The sequence below is a fragment of the Microcaecilia unicolor genome, chromosome 13 (genome assembly GCF_901765095.1).
Source record: "Microcaecilia unicolor chromosome 13, aMicUni1.1, whole genome shotgun sequence".
Taxonomy (NCBI): Eukaryota; Metazoa; Chordata; class Amphibia; order Gymnophiona; family Siphonopidae; genus Microcaecilia; species Microcaecilia unicolor.
In genome coordinates, this window is record NC_044043.1 from 47378860 (window position 1) to 47401002 (window position 22143).

The window sequence follows — 22143 nt, forward strand, 5'->3', positions numbered from 1 at the left end:
ACTTCGACGCACTTTGGAGGTCAAGCACAGGACTTGGACCTGACTACTTTTCTAGAACAATCCACTGAAGAAGAAAAAAAGAGATCTACATTAATTGTGAAGTTTGTCTTCCTCCAAGATAAGGAAGCAATATTGAAACTTTATTTCCAGAGATCTAAGATAGATTTTCTAGGCGGGAGAATTCTTATTTTTCCTGATGTATCCAAGTGGACACAAATGCAAAGAAAGAAGTTTCTTGAATTAAGACAAGATGTGATATTATTGCAGGCCAAGTTTCAATTGCGCTTCCCTTGCAAATGTGTTGTAATATATGGGGACAAGAAATTTATTTTCTATGAGATTGATCAACTTTCTGATTTTATAAAGGCCAGGAGGCAATCTGGGCATTCCTCATAGTTTAAAGGGATTGTATAAATAAGAAGCCTAAATTTTTGTTTTGCTAATTTTGTTAATTTCCAACTCCTCTTGGGTTATTCTTTAGGATATCTTGGGTCTCAATAAGTGGACTAATTCAGAGCTTTGAGTCAGCTGATGTATGTATTTGAAAATGATTTTTTGAAACTAAGTGTATCATATGCCCTGTAATATTGCCTCAAAGATATTTATCTTTTTAAACCATATGTTTAAAATGAATAAATAAATAAATAAAAAGAACTTCGACGCACTTTGTTACGGAATATGCTTAGCGAGTTCTGCACGTAAATTCTAATCAATGCCAGTTAGTGCTCATTATTGCTTGTTAAGTGCTGTTATCAGCGCTCATTAGCTTGTTAAGCTTGTTAAGGTACACACATTGTTATAGAATCGGTGCAGATCTCTAGGTGCGCTATATAGAATCTGGCAGTAAGCAACATGCATACCGAGTTTATAGAAGAGCGCCTAGCACTTGTGCACGTCAATGTCAATTTATGATGCCAATCATTGTCAATTTATGATGCCAATCATGCACATAAGTGCAACTATTCTATAAAATTGGTGCACAGATTGGCACCTTACTTTAGGCATTCCTTATAGAATTGCCTTTTTAAATAAGTTTAGCACTGATTCTCAGTACTAGGCTGATAAATTAGGCCCTAAATCTCAGTAAATGAACAGCAGTCCTAAATTTATAAGCATAACTTTTAAGCTCCTAAGTTAGGATGAATTTTCAGCCAAAAACTTAGCTCCCGGGCTTGGCTAAAAATAGACCACAGATCTAGGAGCCTAAATTTAGTAGCTCATCTTCTTTTGAATATCAGGCCCATTATATTTGAAAGGAGCCTGTATATGAGTTCCTAGTATAATGAAGTATACTCTGCTTTGATGCACATTTTGCTTTCTCAGGGAACTTGCTGGGTACACATGTACTATATCCATTTAAATAATTTAATTCCTGCATTATTCATAAGCCAATACCCAGTTGTGTTGAAAGGCTCTTTAAATGTAGCTATTGATCCAGTGTATATTAGAATTTATAAAATTTTTGATGACAGTAGCTCAGGAGTTTAAAGTAAACATATGATAGATAAATGTACAAGGCATTTTCCCAAAGAACAATTTGTTCTTCCTTCCCTTTTAAACCCTTGCAAAATGCTAGCATTCCTAATTTATATATCTAACATAAACAGCTTTAAAGGGTCCTTCCAGAATATCAAAGCATGATGTAGCCAGTAGGTACTGTTCAAGTTATCCTAATTTTAAATTAAAGGAAGCTGTTGTTTGTTTGGTTTTGCAGGATTTTCTTGCCGTCTTTCTGCTTTCCATCAGACCGACTTTGACTCTGATTCCATAACATGTTGGTCCACAGCAGAAACTGTTTTTCTCATTTTTGACATGTTTCTGAAATCTGTTTGTATAAGACTGTAAACATGGTACTTCAGAGCATGAAATTCAATAGTAATGAGGCAAAATGGTGGTAGAAACCTCATATCTTTTATGTGGCATTATTGTTGTCTTCAAAACAAAATATGTAGAACTTTTTGTAAATGTTTGCCAAGCTAAATCATTCCATATACTTATGAATATCATAGAAAGGATAGCAGTAGCTGAAGCTATTCTATTTAAAAAAAACCAAAATCCAAAATATTGTTTTTATCGACTGCAGTCCTAGTAGCCATATTGGTGCTGAAGAAAGCTAGAGTCTTAGTTGGGATGCTCTTTAAAGGACCAGAAAAAATGATATCGAAGTACATGAGCTTTTGAGACCTCCCAGGCCACACCTCTGAAGAAGGGGGCCTGTGTGGTCTCAACAGTTCATGCACAACAACTTCTTTTTTTGTTGGTTCTTTAAAAGACTTTACAATCTACTAAGATGCCTGTTTTTATTAAAATACTTGGCTGCGGCAAGCAAGCAGCTAGCTGGCAAATTGTGCAAATCATTAAAATCAGATTCCTTTAATCCACTACTTTAGGTTTAGGTTTATGAATTGTCAAGGATGTTTGGAAAGAATGTCACAAATAAAATGCAAAATATACAGTTAGTTCTTCTTCTATGTAGCTTATATGTGTTTGGTCATGATAGGAGGTATGTCTTTCTTGTTTTACAAATGATCTATGCCTGGAGTGAAGTGGAGGAGCGGCCTAATGGTTGGTGTAGTGGGTTGCAGACCTGGAGAACTGGGTTAAATTCCTGCTGTTGCCTGATGGTCAGCAGTAGGTTGAGATCCTAGGGAATCAGTTTCAATTTATTTTATTTATTTATTCATGACATTTATACCCCACATTAACCCGAAATAGACTCAGTTCCCTCTGCAGCTCAGTGTGACCCTGGGCAAGTCATTTAACCTTCCATTGCTCCAGGTACAACAGTACTACAATGTACTACTTAGATTGTGAGCCCACTAGGGACAGACCCAGTACCTATAAAATGAAACTGTAAACTGCTTAGATCTAAGCGGTATGTAAATACTGAAATGAAATGAAATATTTACTTATTTCATTAATTTGATATGCCACCTTTTGTTTGGAGAAAAATAGCAAGACACATATTATACACACACACATCTATGCAGAACTTATGATCTAGCTCCAGCTCAATGGGTGCTGAGGGTACTTGAGCATCCACACTAATACAATTTGGCTCCTGTGTCACCACTTACCCAGACCTGTGTCACTCAGTTGCCACAGGTCTGGGTAATTTGAAGAAATGATGCAAGAGATGTATTTGGGATTGGTCAAGCATTCGTAAATCTCATTTCTCAAAAGTGGTTTCCTATTTGTTGTCATTTAGAAAACACTTTTTAAAATTGGAACTATTATTTTATGGCACAATATATTTCATAGCTTTGCATCTGAAGAAGAGACCGGGGTGAATCGGAAACACCTGTGGGCATTCTTTTGTTGGTCAATAAAATATCAGAACATGCAAGAGATCAATAGCTTTCTGTGTAAATTTGCATACAGTTTTTTAAGAGTCAGGGTCCATTCATGGATTTTTTTAAAGAATTACAGAATGATTGCTATTACGTCCACATCAGACAACTGCTCTACACTTTTGAGACTTGTTCTTAAGTTTGCTTTTTCAGAAAACTCTGAAGAACATTTGCGTGTGTGGGGGACGGGGAAAATTTCATATGTGAATATTTTCTTTTGTGTTTTATTCCAGGATACTACTTGTTGTTTTACAAGAGAAAATTGCCGCTTTTGACAGCTGCACATTTACGAAAAAGTTCTTTGTTACAAGTGAGTATGCAATAAGCTGGTTTTAGATGCTTACTGTTATTAAGTTTTGCACATTTTCATATTGTAAATGCTTTTTGAATCCAAGCAACAGACTTGGAGTTAACAAAATCAGTGTACTAAATCAACAGAATTACTGAGATTATTAATGCCCCAAAATGTATTGGATGTTTGTGAGGCAGGCACAGCTAATCCTTTAAAGTGGGATGAGCAATAATCAGATGGATAATGCAACTATGCTTTGCTCACTACTAGTCTAATTTTCATTATTTGTCAAACAAGTCACCAGAATCCCAAAATCCATATTTAGTCTTCTGTATTTTTTACCATATATTTTCAACTAGATCAGAGGTATTAAACCACTGTTAGAATATTTGTCCTTTACTGTATCTACATTAAAGACAGGATTTATTAAATTGTGCTTAGAAAAATATCTGCAGGCTTTTTTTTTTTTTTTAGGTATTTGTCAATAAGCTTACATTCAGTGGCGTACCTAGGGTAGTTGACACCCGGGGCCGGTCATTTTTTAACACCCCCCCCCCCCTCAAAAAAATAATCCAGTACTAGGCATGCTGAGAATACAAAACACTCAGGATCTATAGAGCAATTCTACCATACCATAAGCAGTCATTTCTACGAGTCACACAAGGAAAAGGAAAGCATCTTAAACACTACAGTGAGCACTAGAACATCAATTCACCTATTGTAAAACGAAACCAGACAGAATAGTACAGATCGTAGATCCTGCACAGTCAATGCCAACTGAAAGCCATGTCTTTTTCACAAACACAGATACACCCTAATCCACTATAGAATAAGTAATCATAAACTTTCTATTTATACAAAAATTAAACTGAACCCCCAAGATGCCAGACTCTGCATACAATGCAACACCACAGAAACAGAAACTGTCCCCTAGTACTGTGCAAAATATAAAGACAGCAGATGTAAATTTGAAAAAAACTAACAAGTGCCAATCACCACTTTACAAATTAACAAATAGAAATAAAACAAATATAGAAAGTAAAATAATACCATTTTATTGGACTAATACATTTAGCTTTCAGAGGCCAAAACCTCCATCCTCGGGTCAGTACAGTATAGTGCTGTTACAGTATCCGATCCTGACCTGAGGAAGGGGGTTTTGTTCTCCAAAAGTTAGTCAAAATGTATTAAAATTAGTCCAATAAAAAGATTACCTTGTTTACATGTTCTATTATAAACATTTATTAACACAGCTACAATACTACTTTATCCTAAAGCAAAAAACAAAAATATATATTTTATTTACAGTTTGTTGTCTCTGGTTTCTGCTTTCCTCATCTTCTTTTCACCGTCTTCCTTCCATCCAGCATCTGTCTTCGTTCTCTGCCATCCAGTGTCAGCCCTCTCTGCTGTCCCCTCCATCCAATGTCTGCCCTCTCTCCCTGGCCCTTCATCCACATCTGCCCTCTATCTCTGCCCTTCCATTCACTGTCTGCCCTTTCCCTTCCATCCACTCCACTGTCTGCCCTCCCTCTCGCCCCCCCTTCCATCTAGGATCTGTCCCCTCTCTGCCCCTTTTTTCAGCCCCCAGTTCCAGCCCCCTTCTCCCCTCTGAACACCCCCACCCCAGTCCCCTTCTCCCCTCCCCTTCTCCTGTCTGAGACCCCCACCCCAGTCCCCTTCTCCCCTCCACCTCCCCTGTCTGAGATCCCCACCCCAGTCCCCTTCTCCCCTCCCCTTTTCCCCTCTGAACACCCCCACCCCAGTCCCCTTCTCCCCTCCCCTTCCCCTGTCTGAGACCCCCACCCGTCCCCTTCTCCCCTCCCCTTTCCCCTCCCCTTTTCCCCTCTGATCACCCCCACCCCAGTCCCCTTCTCCCCTCCCCCTCCCCTGTCTGAGACCCCCACCCCAGTCCCCTTCTCCCCTCCCACTCCCCTGTCTGAGATCCCCACCCCAGTCCCCTTCTCCCCTCCCCTTTTACCCTCTGAACACCCCCACCCGAGTCCCTTTCGCCCCTCTCCTCCCCCACCTCAGTCCCGTTCTCACTACTGTCTGAATCGGCGAAGCAGCATCGCAGGCAGCGCCTTGTCTGCCCTGCTGCTTGTAAAAAAAAATCAAATCTCCTTCTCCTCGTCTTGACGTCTTGACATCGACTCGGGCCTTCCAATCAATCACTATGTCCCGCCCGCCCTCGCGGAAGTTACCTTAGAGGAGGGTGGGACATAGTGATTGATTGAAAGGCCCAAGTCGACGTCAAGACGAGGAGAAGGAGAGATTTGATTTTTTCACAAGCAGGGCAGACGAGGCGCTGCCTGCGACGCTGCTTCGCCGATTTTTGTTTAAAGGAGGCGGCGGGAGCGGAGCACCCCCCACCCACTGGCACCCGGGGCGGACCGCCCCCACCGCCGCCCCCTTGGTACGCCACTGCTTACATTATCAGGTTTGTATTTGGGAAGAGCAATAATAAAAGCTATTTTCATGGGTAGAACTGTGGTTTACTTGTGGTAATTGGATTTTATTACCCATTCTCAATGCAAGCAGATTGACCCATTTTACTTTGCAATGCAGGTAATTTTACCCATATTGTTAAGATGCGTTTCCAGTCTGGGGAGAGACCAGATGATGAAATAGTGTATGTAGTTCTCTCCACTGTATGCAAATCTATCTCATGCATATTCATTTTGGGTATCCTGACAGCCTGACTGGCTAGGACTGGGTTGAGTGGAGGAGTAGCCTAGTGGTTAGTGCAGTGGACTTTGATCCTGGGGAACTGGGTTCAATTCCCACTGCAGCTCCTTGTGACTCTGGGCAAGTCACTTAACCCTCCATTACCCCTGGTACAAAATAAGTACCTGAATGTATGTAAACCACTTTGAATGTAGTTGCAAAAACCTCAGAAAGGCAGTATATCAAGTCCCATTTTCCCTTTCCCTATTTGAGATTCTACATGGAATGTTGCTACTATTGAGATTCTGTTGCTACTATTTGAGATTCTACATGGACTGTTGCTATTCCACTAGCAACATTCCATGTAGAAGCCTGCCCTTGCAGATCAGCAACGCGGCTGCGCAGGCTTCTGTTTCTGTGAGTCTGTATACAGATTATAGAAAACCCCTGCTCTATACTAATGTGCCCTTTCAGATAGTGCTGCTGAAAGTTAAGACTGTCCCAGACTACAAGGATTGCACCAGGTCAGAGTGAGATCATTTTGCCTAACTGTGGATCAGCATATCTATGTGGATACATTTAGGCTGATGAAAAGGCTGGCTTAACTTAAACCTCACAGCTATATAGATAGTAGCTAAATATCGTTACTAACTGTGGTCACCACTGTCCACTTATATTCAGCATTGCTTACTATCTGGGTAGAGATGGTTGAATAAATATAAACATTTAAACACTATAGCTGGTGTTAACAAAAACAAAAAAAATGCTGACTGTGGCTTTTGAATATTGACCCAACTGTTTCCAACAGAAAACCTGTCACAAAGAAAGCAGGCACAATTCTGTGTGAGTAATTTTTCATGGAACACATAAACTTGTGCTTTCATTTTGTGGTAAATCCCGTGGATTAAAATTACCTACAGGGTTTGATAGGCCATGAGTATTTTGATCATCAAGGCCAATTAATATAGTGGTGCTTGACCTATATAATTGGTTAAGGGCTGGAGTCACTAAGAGGAAAATTTTGGTAGCCACCATTCCTGCAGATCCTGTAGTTAATTTTCAAAAGGTTAAATTTCTCTCTGAAAATTGCTCTTTCTGTATATACAAGGAACATAATGAGAGCACAAGAATGCACATACTTGAAAATCAGTGTGTGCTTGTTGTTTCATCATTATCCCCTCTCCACCAGAAGCACCTCTTTTTAATCAATCTTTAAAAATAAAAAAGCGTGTGCACAGTGGGAGCTGGTGCTCTCTCTGGAAATTGTCCTCGTGATGTTTTCTTCCGTTTTCGTATTATGCTGAGGACATGCAGCTCCAGGTAAGCCATTTTAATGGCAAGATGAGTTTTAAAGAGAGATATTCAAATGTTGTCTTCCTTTTGAAATCTGTTATCCGTTTTTTTTCTACTCGACACCCTTCCCTTGATGGCTGGCTGAGTGATGTAATGCCCCTGGCTGACCCAGAACTGAAGCCTTTAATTCGGAACCTTTTAACACATCGCTTGTCCCAGTTGAAATGTTGAAGTCATTCTGGCAGAGACGACATTCATCTTACTATTTGGGATCTGCCAATTCTTGTGCCCAGAGTGGGCTTGGTCTGACTCAGCATGGCTGACTTTATGTTCCTACCCTCTGGGTCTTAACACTAGTACAGACGGGAGAAGTGAACTGCAGCTTAACCAAAGTTCTGACCCTTGCTAGCTTCTTTAAATTTTTTAAAGTATTGCATATTCCCTCTAAACTGACCATTCTAGGAAAGAAGGATTAGGATTTACCTCATGCATTTTCATAAATATTTCAAGGCGAGTTAGATTTAGGCACAGTAAGTATTTTTGTAACCCCAAAAGGCTTACAAACTTAAATCTGTCCTTGAGGCAGTGGAGGGATAAGTGATTTGCCCAATACCACAAATAGCTGCCATGGGATTTGAACCTTGGCTTCCCTGGTTTTCAGCCTGCTACTCTAACCACTAGGCTATTCTTCCACTCCACTTCTATGCAAAAGCCAAAGTTTGTAAAGATTATTCATCTACTCCTTCTAGTTGAGTTTATAGGCTCTAAATTAAGTTCACCTTCCATGTGTGAAATCTACAGGTCTGTTTTAAAATTACAAGTAAGAAGTGCCATGCTGGGTCAAATCACTGGTCCATCTAGTCCAGCATCTTGTCTCCAGCAACAGGCGATCTGGGTCCCTTGAAAGTACCTAGCAGATCCTAATAAGGTGATCCCCTCATTCCCAGAAATAAGAAGCTGTGTCTACCTGGATAATAACTGTTAAGGAATCTACCCTACAGAAAACTTTCCAAACCTTTTTTAGACCCAACTATACTATTAGCCTTGACCACATCTTCTGGCAAAGATCGTACGGCTTAATTATACACTAATTGAGAAGTATATCTTAAATGCCTTTTAAGTCTGCTACTGGTTAATTTCATGGTTTGTCCCCTGCTTCTAGTATTGTTGGAAAGAGTGATTAACCATTCCCTATTAACTTCTGTACCTTCATGATTTTGTAGGCTTCTGTTGTGTTGTATTCCTTTTCAGTTGTTTCTTCTCTAAACTGAAACCCCCTAACTCTGTTTTTCTTCTACTTATCTTTCCGTCATATATTATAGTTTCTTCTTTCACCCTTCCCCCGTTTTCCTATTCCTTTCCTGTACCTATTCACTTCTATGTCTATTTCCATTTGCCCCTTATTTTAGAATTTTAAACCACATAGATGGTCTTTCTGATGTGCGGTGTAGCAAGTTGCAAATAAACTTGAAAACGTAGACATTCTGTTCTCTTGTAAATTTTACACTGTTTTTGAGTATATGCTTGTTTAAAATATATGTAGAAGATCTGAATACCATTTTGTTCGATAGGAAAATGTAAACCATATGAAGATCTGCAGGTAAAACAGCTTGTTACCTTTTTTTTTTTTTACATTTATATCCCACATTATCCCAAGCAAACTTGGGTTCAGTGTGGCTTACATTTGAAAATACAGTGAGAGAGAATAATACAATTGTTCTATTATAGGAGCAAATAGATGGATATGTCTGAAACATTTAACAAAGTTGAGATTTGCATATATATACTATTTGGAATGTAAAAGTCTGTCCTTTAATGATGCTGCATGTTCAGAAATCATAGCCATAAATATAGACAGTTATTCAAACATTATCACATGCACACACCAGAACAGGCATCCTTGCATACATTGCAAAAGTAAACAACTTCTACAGAGTACATCCAAAATTTAATATTTATTTTCTCATTTCCATCTTCTAAAATCCTAGACAGCAGATGCACAGATCAATAGGACCCAAAGCAGTCCAAAACAAGTTACAGTAAGAAACAACACAGTTTATACTTAATTGTTCAACCACTTTTAGGATTCACTCTTGGGTTTAAAAAAGCAAAACCATGTGCATGAAAGGACTGGATAAACAAATTAAAACAAAGTTTAATGCAAATGTAATACTATTGAAATATGTTCTTATTTACCTGAGAGTATGTATATGTAAAAGTGTGTGCCACTGACTCATAGCGCATACTTTTACATGGAACAAGTATAGGCAGTCCTGGAGGTGGAAATTGGGTGGAATTGTGAATTCATATGCTTATTATAAAATATGTGCTTATCCACACAAAGCTAGGTAGGCCATTTATGCCTGGTTCAGAACAGGAGAAAATGTCAGTGCCTATTTCTGTGGAAATATTTTAGAAGGGTACACAGGCCCATATATTACCTTTATATAATAAGTGCAACATATGCATTCATACGCTTTCATAGACCAGACACTGTCTTGTACAACTAGCTTCATATAGTACATAAAAATTACTTCTAGTTTTCTATCTCTTCCCTTCTTCTCCATCCATGTGCTGCATCTCCTCTCTCTCTCTCCCTTTCCATCCGTGTGCAGCATTTCCTCTCTTTCTCTTCCCTTCCCTCCATTTATGCCCTCCATCTCCCTCTCTTTTCTACTTCATGGTTAGAATCCTTCTCTCTTCCTTTGTATTTCATCATCCCCATATTCTCTGTCCCCATGTTTTCCTTACTTCCCTCGCCCCACCTATCTATCAATGCTTCTTCTTGGTCCAGCATTGCTCTTACTCCCCTTTTTCTTACTGCTAGTGCAGATCTTATAGCCTGTGCCCGCACTGGGCCTCTGATGGTCCCGCTCCTGGTGCAAATCTCTTGTGTCGGATGGGACAGGACCTGCAGCCACTGAGTGTGGGCACAAGCTGTACGTTCCTGCACTACCTTGTACATTATCTTCTGCCACAAAGTGCCTGGCAATGCAGACCTGGAAAAATGTTGGTACTGCTTTCGACTCCTAACCATGACTCTCTTACTCAACACCCTCAATTATCACCCCTACCACTGCTGAGCAGGGACTGTCTTTTCATGTTAATTTGTACAGCGCTGCGTAAGTCTAGTAGCGCTATAGCAATGTTTAATAGTAGTAGTAGTAGTACTGCTGGGGAAAAAAAAGCCTTGGGATCAGAGAAGTATTTGGGTGGGTAGGGGTGATATCTAGGAGAGGGAACGAGGGAGTTGGGGAGTGATCTGAGGAGTGTCAAAGGGAGGGGGTGGGGGCGCTATTGGCTTTTGGGCCTTACAGTGAAGAACAGTAGGCTAGACTATGGCACCAGGAACAAGTATATTTGGTTCACGTATAAGTATGCATTATCTTGTCAGCACTGACCAATTTTTATAAAAAGCCTTTCTATGTGTAAAATTACCACCATAAATTTTGGCTGATATGGCCAAATGTATATATAGATATTAATTTAGCATTAAAAAAAAACTTATTCGTTCAGTACCCAATGCAGAAATGTGATTTTCAGACTTCAGGCTGAATAATATCAAAAGTAGCCTGCTGAAAATTTTGGCTTTTTACATGAACTTATTTAGCCTTTTACCAAGTCATGTAGCAATATGAAAGTTACCAATAGGTGTCAGTTTCTCCCTGCAATATAGATATGACAAAGTCCAGATACCTTACTAATATAGCAAGCCACAGAAGTTAATATACCAGCAGCTGCTGGTGTATATTGAATGAAAGCAGAAGGTGTGTTGAACCTGTTCTTAGAATAATTATATTGGTACAGCTCTGGAAGGCCTGAGGGAGAGTATTTACAGAACTATTACAAATACCATCAATTATTTTTCTTAGCACAGTGATTGCATTGCATTTTATGTAGGTTGTGTATGGTTTATGGGATCTTGCCATTTCATTTAGTGCTCTGAGACTTATCCTTCACACTCCTCTGACTACATTATTTGACACAGTCTTCCTTCCCTCCCCCAGGCTCAAGGGCATCTCCTGAGCATTCTGCCTGAACCCTCCTGACTCCTTGGCCACAAAACTTAAATACTGTGGCCCATGAGACTTGTATTTATTTATTAGGAATAATTTACCACCTTTTTGAAGGAATTCACTCAAGGTGGTGTATAGCAAGAATAAGTCAAACACAGGCAATAGACGATAACAGCAGTAAAAATATTCATATAACAATACAAGGTATGGCACAGCAAGCTACATCACAATGTTAAAACAATACGCAATAATAAAACATTTTAATAGCATAGGGTGTAAGCAAAGATGGAACATATAGATAAGATAGAGTAACAGTAGTTAGAAAATAAGGGGAATAATTTAAAGAAAGTTGCATGAATATAATCTTAGCTAGGGTAGGAGTGGATAAGCAAGTCCTGTTACAGTACTGCAGCCTGGGCGACAGGGCCTGATTCACAGTCAAATATTTGCATTGCAGTGTGGTGGCACTGACATGTAGGTGATAGGTTGTTAAATTACGGAGAGCAACAGATGATATTCAAGCTGGAAACAGTTATACTGGGTGTTTTGAATATGGAATTGGAGTGGATGTCTTTAATGTAAGTCACTCTAGGGGGCTGGGTTGGATGACGTACATACTGAGAGGGAGTATTTAGAGTGTGCAAAAGAAATGCCGTCATCATCTTAGCAGGAGGAATCCTGAATGAAACAGGCTAAGGTGCACTGTAGGTGACTTGGATGTTGGGTTCCCCGTCTGGCTGACGATGTATGATGTTTCAAGATGAGTATTTTTAAAGAATAATTAGATATACCTTAATAATTTAAATACTATACATGTTGAAGTGACAACTAGATAAAATTGAGAGATTGATTTATGAATGTTTGTTTTACATGTATCTGAAATATCGATGAAGAGGTTGATGTTGTACATTCTTGCAGCCTCCAGAATTGGCTAGCAGTTACATCGCTGAGGTTTTCAGATTAAATCATGAGAACAGTTTTCAAGTAGGACGGAATTTTGGATTGTGTTATAGTCCTACTGTGAAGAAGTTGCCTTATAGATAGTGGTACCATGGCAGTGTCAGGTTCTTTGCCATACTAGTAGTCACAGATAGAAAATTTGTGGTTTAGGCATGAGGCACAGTCGTGGCAATCTGGCAGGCTGAGAGATGATGAGAGAAGTGGATGACTTGAAGAGATAAAGCATAATTAGTTGAATAAGTTAGTTGGCTGGCATCTCGTAGAGGACATTAATAATAACAGTGACTGAGCTGAGGCTTGGGACATTGAAATTTGTTGGTTGATATTGGGGTTATGGAGGGGGCTTTGCAGTTTTGTGGGAAAGAGAGGAGGTGTTACGTCTGTGGCTGTGACCACCCTCAGACTTACCCTGTTTCTGGGAGTCAGTGGCTGTGCTGGCTTCTGCTTGTCTCTGTCTCTGTCTTAGTTTCTCTCTGGCTCTGTGTGCTGATTGCCCTACTGAACCTCACCTGTGTGGGCTATGCCTTTTCCAAGATGGCTGCCGCCGACTCCTCTATGCCAGTATCCAAGATGGCTCCCGCTGGGCTGACTGCTCTGTGTGTCAAGCCTCTGTTTGGATGCAAGGTGATTGCTGCAGCTGTGTCTGTGGTGTGGAAGGGCTTTATTAATCACTTAGAGACTACAGCCCTGGCCTTTGTATTTCATTTAGGGCCCTGGTGTATAGAGTGCTCTGTACACTGTTTCAGTGTTTGCTCTGTGTGAGTTTCTATGTTTGACTAGATAGCTTTGGCACCGTGTGGCTTGTTAGCCTGTGTATAGCTTTGCTAGTGCTCTGTGTTTGTTTAGACTAGCCAGCTTAGGCACCGTGTGGCTTGTTAGCCTGTGCATAGCTTTGCTAGTGCTCTGTGTTTGTTTAGACTAGCCAGCTTAGGCACCGTGTGGCTTGTTAGCCTGTGTATAGCTTTGCTAGTGCTCTGTGTTTGTTTAGACCAGGGGCGTATCTGGAATCCGGCGGTAGGGGGGGCCACAGCCAGAGAGGGGGGGCACATTTTTGCCTCCCCCCCCCCCCCGCCGCCGCCGCCTCTCTCCACCCCCTCCCCGCCGTCAACCCTCCCCCGCTGCTTACTTTTGTTGGCGCCGAGGTCCGACCCGCAATCTCCGTTTTTCGTCTTCCTCCGTGGCCATGCTTCCAGGAAGTAACGCTGCAGTGCTGATTCGTTGAATCCAGTTCGACGTCTGACGTCAGACGCCGAACTGGATTCAACGAATCAGCACTGCAGCGTTACTTCCTGGAAGCATGGCTACGGAGGAAGACGAAAAACGGAGATTGCGGGTCGGACCTCGGCGCCAGCAAAAGTAAGCAGCGGGGGAGGGTTGACGGCGGGGAGGGAGGCCAGGGCGAAATCTGCGGGGGCCCAGGCCCCTGTGGCCCCACGCAGATACGCCCCTGGTTTAGACTAGCCAGCTTAGCCACCGTGTGGCTTGTTAGCCTGTGTATAGCTTTGCTAGTGCTCTGTGTTTGTTTCCAGTGCATGACTTGTTAGCTTGGGCACAGCTTTGTTGTTAGCTGGTGGATAGCTTTCAAGCCTCCTGAGTGTGCTCTGTGTATGTTTCTTGTGTATGACTGGTTTGCCTGGGTATAGCGTTTCTATTAGCCTAGGTATAGTTTACTAGTCATTGTGTTTAAACCTGCCGACTGCCAGAACCCGGACAGTCCCTGCCTGTCGGCCTTGCCTGCGCCTAGGTGCCAGGGGGCACTCCTGGATCTTCATTCCTGCTGTTCCTGCTTGCAAGTTCCAGTTCCGGGTTTTCCTGTAAGTCCTACCGGCTGCCAGAACCTTAGGGCTCAACCCTCGGGGAAAGGTTGTCAAGCGTAGGTGAAGCCTAGGTCCAGGGTGTTCCAGTCCAGCGGGTTTCACTCCTGTATGTTCCAGTCCTGTGGGGCCCTCCAGTGTGTTCCAGTCCAGTGGGCTCCACTCCAGTGCGCACCCGTCCGGTGCGTTCCAGTTCCGTGTATTCCGGTGTAGAACTCCAGTCCGGGGTTCTGGTCCAGTTTTGTCTCATCTCTACCTTGGAGGTGATCTTGCCTGCCACTGCCGCTCCACGGTAGTGGCCCATGGGCTCACGAACCCAGTGCTCCCGGGGAAGAAGCCTGACAGCATGCCAAGGTCCTCGAGCACGCGACAGGAGGAGGTGTTGATAAATTTGGTGTATGAATGGTTCACAGTTATGGAGTATATACAGTGGTGGAAATAAGTATTTGATCCCTTGCTGATTTTGTAAGTTTGCCCACTGACAAAGACATGAGCAGCCCATAATTGAAGGGTAGGTTATTGGTAACAGTGAGAGATAGCACATCACAAATTAAATCCGGAAAATCACATTGTGGAAAGTATATGAATTTATTTGCATTCTGCAGAGGGAAATAAGTATTTAATCCCTCTGGCAAACAAGACCTAATACTTGGTGGCAAAACCCTTGTTGGCAAGCACAGCGGTCAGACGTCTTCTGTAGTTGATGATGAGGTTTGCACACATGTCAGGAGGAATTTTGGTCCACTCCTCTTTGCAGATCATCTCTAAATCATTAAGAGTTCTGGGCTGTCGCTTGGCAACTCGCAGCTTCAGCTCCCTCCATAAGTTTTCAATGGGATTAAGGTCTGGTGACTGGCTAGGCCACTCCATGACCCTAATGTGCTTCTTCCTGAGCCACTCCTTTGTTGCCTTGGCTGTATGTTTTGGGTCATTGTCGTGCTGGAAGACCCAGCCACGACCCATTTTTAAGGCCCTGGCGGAGGGAAGGAGGTTGTCACTCAGAATTGTACGGTACATGGCCCCATCCATTCTCCCATTGATGCGGTGAAGTAGTCCTGTGCCCTTAGCAGAGAAACACCCCCAAAACATAACATTTCCACCTCCATGCTTGACAGTGGGGACGGTGTTCTTTAGGTCATAGGCAGCATTTCTCTTCCTCCAAACACGGCGAGTTGAGTTCATGCCAAAGAGCTCAATTTTTGTCTCATCTGACCACAGCACCTTCTCCCAATCACTCTCGGCATCATCCAGGTGTTCACTGGCAAACTTCAGACGGGCCGTCACATGTGCCTTCCGGAGCAGGGGGACCTTGCGGGCACTGCAGGATTGCAATCCGTTATGTCGTAATGTGTTACCAATGGTTTTCGTGGTGACAGTGGTCCCAGCTGCCTTGAGATCATTGACAAGTTCCCCCCTTGTAGTTGTAGGCTGATTTCTAACCTTCCTCATGATCAAGGATACCCCACGAGGTGAGATTTTGCGTGGAGCCCCAGATCTTTGTCGATTGACAGTCATTTTGTACTTCTTCCATTTTCTTACTATGGCACCAACAGTTGTCTCCTTCTCGCCCAGCGTCTTACTGATGGTTTTGTAGCCCATTCCAGCCTTGTGCAGGTGTATGATCTTGTCCCTGACATCCTTAGACAGCTCCTTGCTCTTGGCCATTTTGTAGAGGTTAGAGTCTGACTGATTCACTGAGTCTGTGGACAGGTGTCTTTCATACAGGTGACCATTGCCGACAGCTGTCTGTCATGCAGGTAACGAGTTGATTTGGAGCATCTACCTGGTCTGTAGGGGCCAGATCTCTTACTGGTTGGTGGGGGATCAAATACTTATTTCCCTCTGCAGAATGCAAATAAATTCATATACTTTCCACAATGTGATTTTCCGGATTTAATTTGTGATGTGTTATCTCTCACTGTTACCAATAACCTACCCTTCAATTATGGGCTGCTCATGTCTTTGTCAGTGGGCAAACTTACAAAATCAGCAAGGGATCAAATACTTATTTCCACCACTGTATTCAGTGATTGCAGGTTGAATGGTTCAAGATTTGGCTGATGAGTGGAATTCATTCACTGAGAGTAAAAGGGATTAGCAAGAGTGTAGGTGCAGACTGGATTCCAACCCTGGGAAAGATGGAATTCTGCATGAGGGGAATAGAACAGAGGTGGAGTGAGAGATGGTACTTTATCACTGGTGGCTGGGCCGTGCAATTGGGTCAGGTGTGTCAAAAGTGGGAAAGTGAAGGTGACTGGTATGGATATATGAGATGTGAGTTACTATATCAGCAGGATGTGGTGAGTTGAAGATTTAGATCAAGGTTATTAAGGTCTTACAGTTGCGTAACAGCAAGCATATGGGTGTTCAGTTGCAGCTGATAGTGAAATGGATTGAAGACTGCTATGCAGCATATAGAAAGAGGGGTAAAAGAAAGGGGTAGCAATTTTAGTTTCTTAATCTGGGCTTTATGAAGAAAGTAAGAAAGTAGGAGATATAGAAAAGAGCTATATTGTGCTGAAGGGAGTTTCCACACTTTGTCCAATGACTCTAGTAAATGCATATGGCTCTAATAAAATCATGATCTTTTTAGTAGGGTCTGTTTCAGTTAATTGGGAAGATGGGCTGGGTACTCTTTGCCTGCTCATGAGGTGAACAGGACTGGAGTAGCTCTGCTTGAAAGAAGGGTTTGACTAGGTGTGTGATAAGAATCGTGTCAAAGGAAGGCCTTTCAGATGTGTAGATTTGGAGGAACCTGGTGGAACATGATTATACTCTCTTTTCCGCAGCACATCAGTTGTACTCTAGAATTGATATTCAGTGGCTAGGGACAGATTTGAGGTGGCAGATAACAACAATGCAATATAGTCCTGATTACTATATCAGATCATGCACCAGTATTTCTGTGCCTTAGAATTGAGTCAGATGAGGGCAACAACCTGAGGTTGTGCCTTAATGAGACTCTGCTTAAGGAGGAGAAATTGTGGCTAAATATTCTGAAGACAGAGAAAAAGTACTTGGAGTTTAATGATTGCACTGAAACAGATATGTGTATACTTTGGGAGGTCAGGAAAGTCACACTTAGGATTCACCTGATATCTGTTGCAATTCATTGGTAAAGGGAAAGGGAGCGAAGAGTTATTTGGTGGCGTAGATAATATTGGAGTGGTGGTGTAAGAAGAGATGAGGGAAGTGGAAGTGCCCCATCAGGTGTGTAGTAAGAGGGCACAATTGGCCACTCAGTTGCGTGACTGGATTGAGTACCGTACTTGATGAAATGAACAAAATGTCTGTAGTCTGAAAAAGGTAACAGGCCAGAATGTATTCTGGCATGTCAACTAAGGAAGTAGAGGGCATAGAAAGTCATTTGAAAAATACAGGATGAGGGCAAGTGTATACATCACCAAAGGTCATTGCATGGGCCTTTAGAGATTATTATGGGGAGTTGTATTTCTCCCAGGGGGAGCTAGATAAGGTCTTGTTGCAAACTTTGCTCTTGAGGATCTCTATGCCTAGATTACCATCAGAGAGGCATCTTTTGAATAGCCTGATATCTGGATTACAGGTAAAGAGTGCAATTAACCAACTTAAAGCTGGGAAAGCAGGGGAGTTGGATAGTTTTGGGATTGGTCTTTGAGGCATTGGCCCCTGCAGTGACTCTGATGCTGGTGTGTGTTGTCCCTAGGATGAAGCCTGTATAATAATAATAAAGACTGTTTTGGGGGGTTTTTTTCTTCAGATTTTGTTACTGAATATTGATATAAAAATCTTTGCAAAACTGTTGGTGATACAATTGGATTGGGTAATTAGCCCTCTAGTGTATAGGGACCAGTTGGAGTTAAAGGATCGCCATTCATTAGATAACATGCAGCAGACGTTGGGTATAGTTCAGGCGATAAACTTTCTGGGATCCAGCGTTGTCCTTCTTATGCTTGATGCCAAGAAAGCATTTGAGTGGAGTAGGTTTTTTTGGGGAGCATGCCAATGCAGCTTGGTCTGGAAGACAGCTTTTAGAAGTGGGTTATGAGTTTATACTGTTCTCCAGTGGCAGTCATCAGGGCAAAAGTTAGTTAGAAATTGGGGAGGAAATGCGAGGTTCAGTATTGGAGGACATATGGAAGAATTCACTTTTAGTTAATGTGGAGGGACATTTTCAATACAACATTTAAATGCAACTTTGGATGTTTTGCTCAAACCATCTAAAAGTCAAGTGGTGAATGTAACGATTTTCAAAAATGAAAAATGTTGATCTTTTTCTTTTGAAAATAGTCTTTTTCTAGATGTTACTGTACTTAGTGCGTTTATCTTTTTGGACTGTTAAAAAAAAAGTCCAAGTGAAAAACGCACAAAATCAAGCCATTGGGATGTAGGAGGAGCCAGCATTCTTAGTAGACTGGCCACACAGACCTCTCAGCAGATGCCCTCTTAACAAAACGTATCTGTCATTGTGGGTTTCCATTATATATGCCACAGTTTGTTAGAGCAGTTTGATGGAAAGTTTTGGCATCTGAACAATGAAAGAACTCATTTCAAGGCCTCTGGTAACATATATAAACAATGCACTTGGTGGAACTGTACAACTGTTCTCAAACGTTTAACCTCATTATATTTAGATGGCTGTATGTATCAAAGAAATCAGAGAATCAAACTAAGGTAAAAAAAAATGTAGACTGTTGTAGGCAGTTGGTGATGGTGATAATCTTTAATCTAAGAAACTATTAAATGAGTTTGAAGAAACACACTGAAGAAAGGTTCTTAGGGAGAAGAGACTAAAACATAACCATTTGAAAAGGAAGACAAACTGATTTGTGATTAGTTCTGAGCAGGGCCGTGCCTAGGGTCTCCGGCGCCCCCCTGCAGTTGGCCCCGCGCCCGCCCCCCCGGAAACGATCGCTACACTACCCGCTGCCCCCCGAAAACGATCGCTACACTACCCGCCCTCTTCTCCCCAGATCCTTTTCTTTTTGTTTAAATTTACCTCTGTCCGGCGGCAGCGTAGCGTTAGTGAGAAGGAGGCGGCGCTCCCCCGCCCCGACGTGTCAGTCTTCCCTTCGCTCAGTTCCCGCCTTCTTCTGACATCATTTCTGATGTCAGAAGAAGGCGGAACTGAGCGAAGGGGAGACTGACACGTCGGGGTGGGGGAGCGCCGCCTCCTTCTAACTAACGCTACGCTGCCGCCAGACAGAGGTAAATTTAAACAAAAAAAAAAAGGAAAAGGATCTGGGGAGAAGAGGGCGAGGTAAGCATGGTGCGGCGGGGCACCCCCCAGAGGATGGCGCCCTCCTGCCATGCTTACCTCACTTACCGTGTTGGTACGGCCCTGGTTCTGAGGATACTGATTAGCAACCTGAAGGAATGAGATAGAGCAGGCAAGAAATAAGATGTCATTACCAGATAGTTCAGAGACAGAAAATGGATATAGAATAAAGTCCCCAGAGCATTTTCTAGTAGAGAGCTTATGTGCTGTCTCTGCCTAGTGATAACCCTTTGTTCTGTCAAGAAGATCTTCTAAAGATACTGATGAGCTTAAGAATAGAATCACCTTTCTAGACAGAGTGCTTAAACTTATTCTATTACTATTTATGACGATGCAAAACTAAGACTAGAACTGGCCAAAGTCTGAACCTGACGTCATAGGTTCTGCTTCATATTTTTATGTGCTGTTTCTTGACAGAATATTGGTACTTCTGTATTTTATTGCTTGAAGCTACCCTTTTCAAACTTGTATTGGGCCATTGTGTAGCTAGTACAAAAAAACAGCCTATACCATAACAATTTATTTTTATTGTTTTACAAATTTTCTTTCTAGCAGTAAAATTGCTATGTAGTAGTACTACCCACCCAGAGCCATAAAGGTTTGGGGCTAAACTTCTTTGGAATTTATTCAAAAGGGACTTTTTCCCATTTTCTGCCTATGGAAATTACCTTTTTGAATAAGGCTCCTTGACTCTGTTCTGGTTGCAACCTATTATTTAACCCTAAGGTTTAACAGTACAAGAGCATTTGTTCTCTACTGAGAATGTGTCTAGGGTACTGTTAAGTGCTTGCATGATTGGCTGCACCTTTGGAAGAACTTTTGCCATGTGACCTTCTCTTGGATGACCTGCTCATCCCTTCATTAACACTCAGAAACTTTGGTCTTTTTGATGGGGGAGTTCTGCTTTTCTCATCATGCCTCTTCATTGTAAACATGTGAAAACTGCTGTCTGTTGCTTAGAACAGTGGATTTTTCCCCAGTTGTTTTGATGTTTAGTGAATGCAAAAGTTAATTTTAACAGAGTCATGTGTGCAGTGATTGGCTAACAAGTTTGACTTGGGTCATATTGTCAGGTGGCCCGTTTAAAGAGTGGGAGGTGTTGTGCTGACTCCAGGACTTAGTGCTCTTTTAGACTACAGAAAAACAGTTTACTTTTGCAGGTTTATAATATGTAACCTTTTATTTATTCTTCAAATGTGCTAAGACTTCAGCAAGCACACCCAAGGTTTTAGTTAGAAAATTTGCTGTATTGACTTTTCAGATTTCCTTTTTATTGGCAAAGCATACAGTCCCTTAAACATTTATCTTAACATTAGCTCATTTGTAGATATAATTAACCTGGAATTAAATAAGCGCTGATTTTTCTAACTCACCTTCGCATAGTTGACTGTCAGTGACAATAATGTAGCTAGCAATTGTGGTAGATATTCTGAATATTTTTCTGTTTCTTCTGCAAGATATCTTTATTCCTTCCTTCCTGTTTGGCTGACATATACAAATTAAATACTGCAGTGGTGCCAGAAAGCCAAGGGAGAAGAATACAGGCCTGTTTAGTTCTACATCCAGGTCTACTTTTTGACCACTTAGTAGTTTTCATGATAAGGGCAATACTGGACAAATAAGTCTTTAGCTTTTTGTGAAATAATATGTATTCAACTTGTAACCTAATTTCAGATGGTAAAGTATTCCAGACCAGTGCTGCCTGGTAGGCAAACAAAGTTCCAACACTCATTTCTTTATCCCTTTAACATAGGGAAAATGTAAAGTCAAGTTTCTACCATCTGCCTTTGTCAGGAATAGTATGGGAATACTATTTGTCTGGTCAAATAAGGAGGCATTTGGTACTGGGGAGATTAAAAAGTCAAGCAACTGAGTTTAAATAGAATATGACATTCTACCAGAAGCCAATGTAATTTTAACAGCAGTGGAAAGATTCACTCAAATTTGCTAGCATATTAAAAACATTTGTGACAAAAAGACCAGAACTTGTCTATCCCAGTTTCTGTGAATTATGAACATATGCTGTATCTACTTTAGGAAAAGTGTATTTCACTTTAGATTTTAGTCACTTGCTGGTAGTTTTTATAATTTCATGTTGCATTCAACAGCTGGTGTAGATGTTGATCATAGGGTCTCAAGTCACTTTAGTTATATACAGAGTAAGGCAAAGAAAAGTAACCCTTACAGTTTTTTGCAGTTTTCTGAGCAACCACTTTGAATTTCAGTGAGAAATTTTACATACTTATTTAGTCATCATACTTGCATGTTACTATTAAACGTTTAATTATCTTAAGCTATGTTGATGTTACTGACATTTTAGCATTACTACCTAGCAGGGGCGTAGCTACGGGTGGGCCCAGGCCCACCCAGTTTTGTCTCAGGCCCATCCTCACCTTCTCCCACCCCCGCCGTAGCGCTGCCTCCTCTCCTGCACTTCACGGTCTCTGTCTCCCACCCTCGCGGCAGCGCTTTCAATTTGCTATCAGCGCTGCCT

General features: G+C 41.7%; 1 protein-coding gene across 2 annotated transcripts in view; it reads left to right on the top strand.

The window, feature by feature from the left end:
• Positions 1-22143, top strand: part of BCAS3 (BCAS3 microtubule associated cell migration factor) — a 1139946-nt gene that overhangs the window by 268349 nt on the left and 849454 nt on the right. For both annotated transcript variants that reach the window (XM_030222408.1, XM_030222409.1), the window contains exon 9: positions 3584-3660. In XM_030222408.1, coding sequence (XP_030078268.1) covers positions 3584-3660 — 77 coding nt within the window. The remainder of the gene's footprint in view (positions 1-3583; positions 3661-22143) is intronic.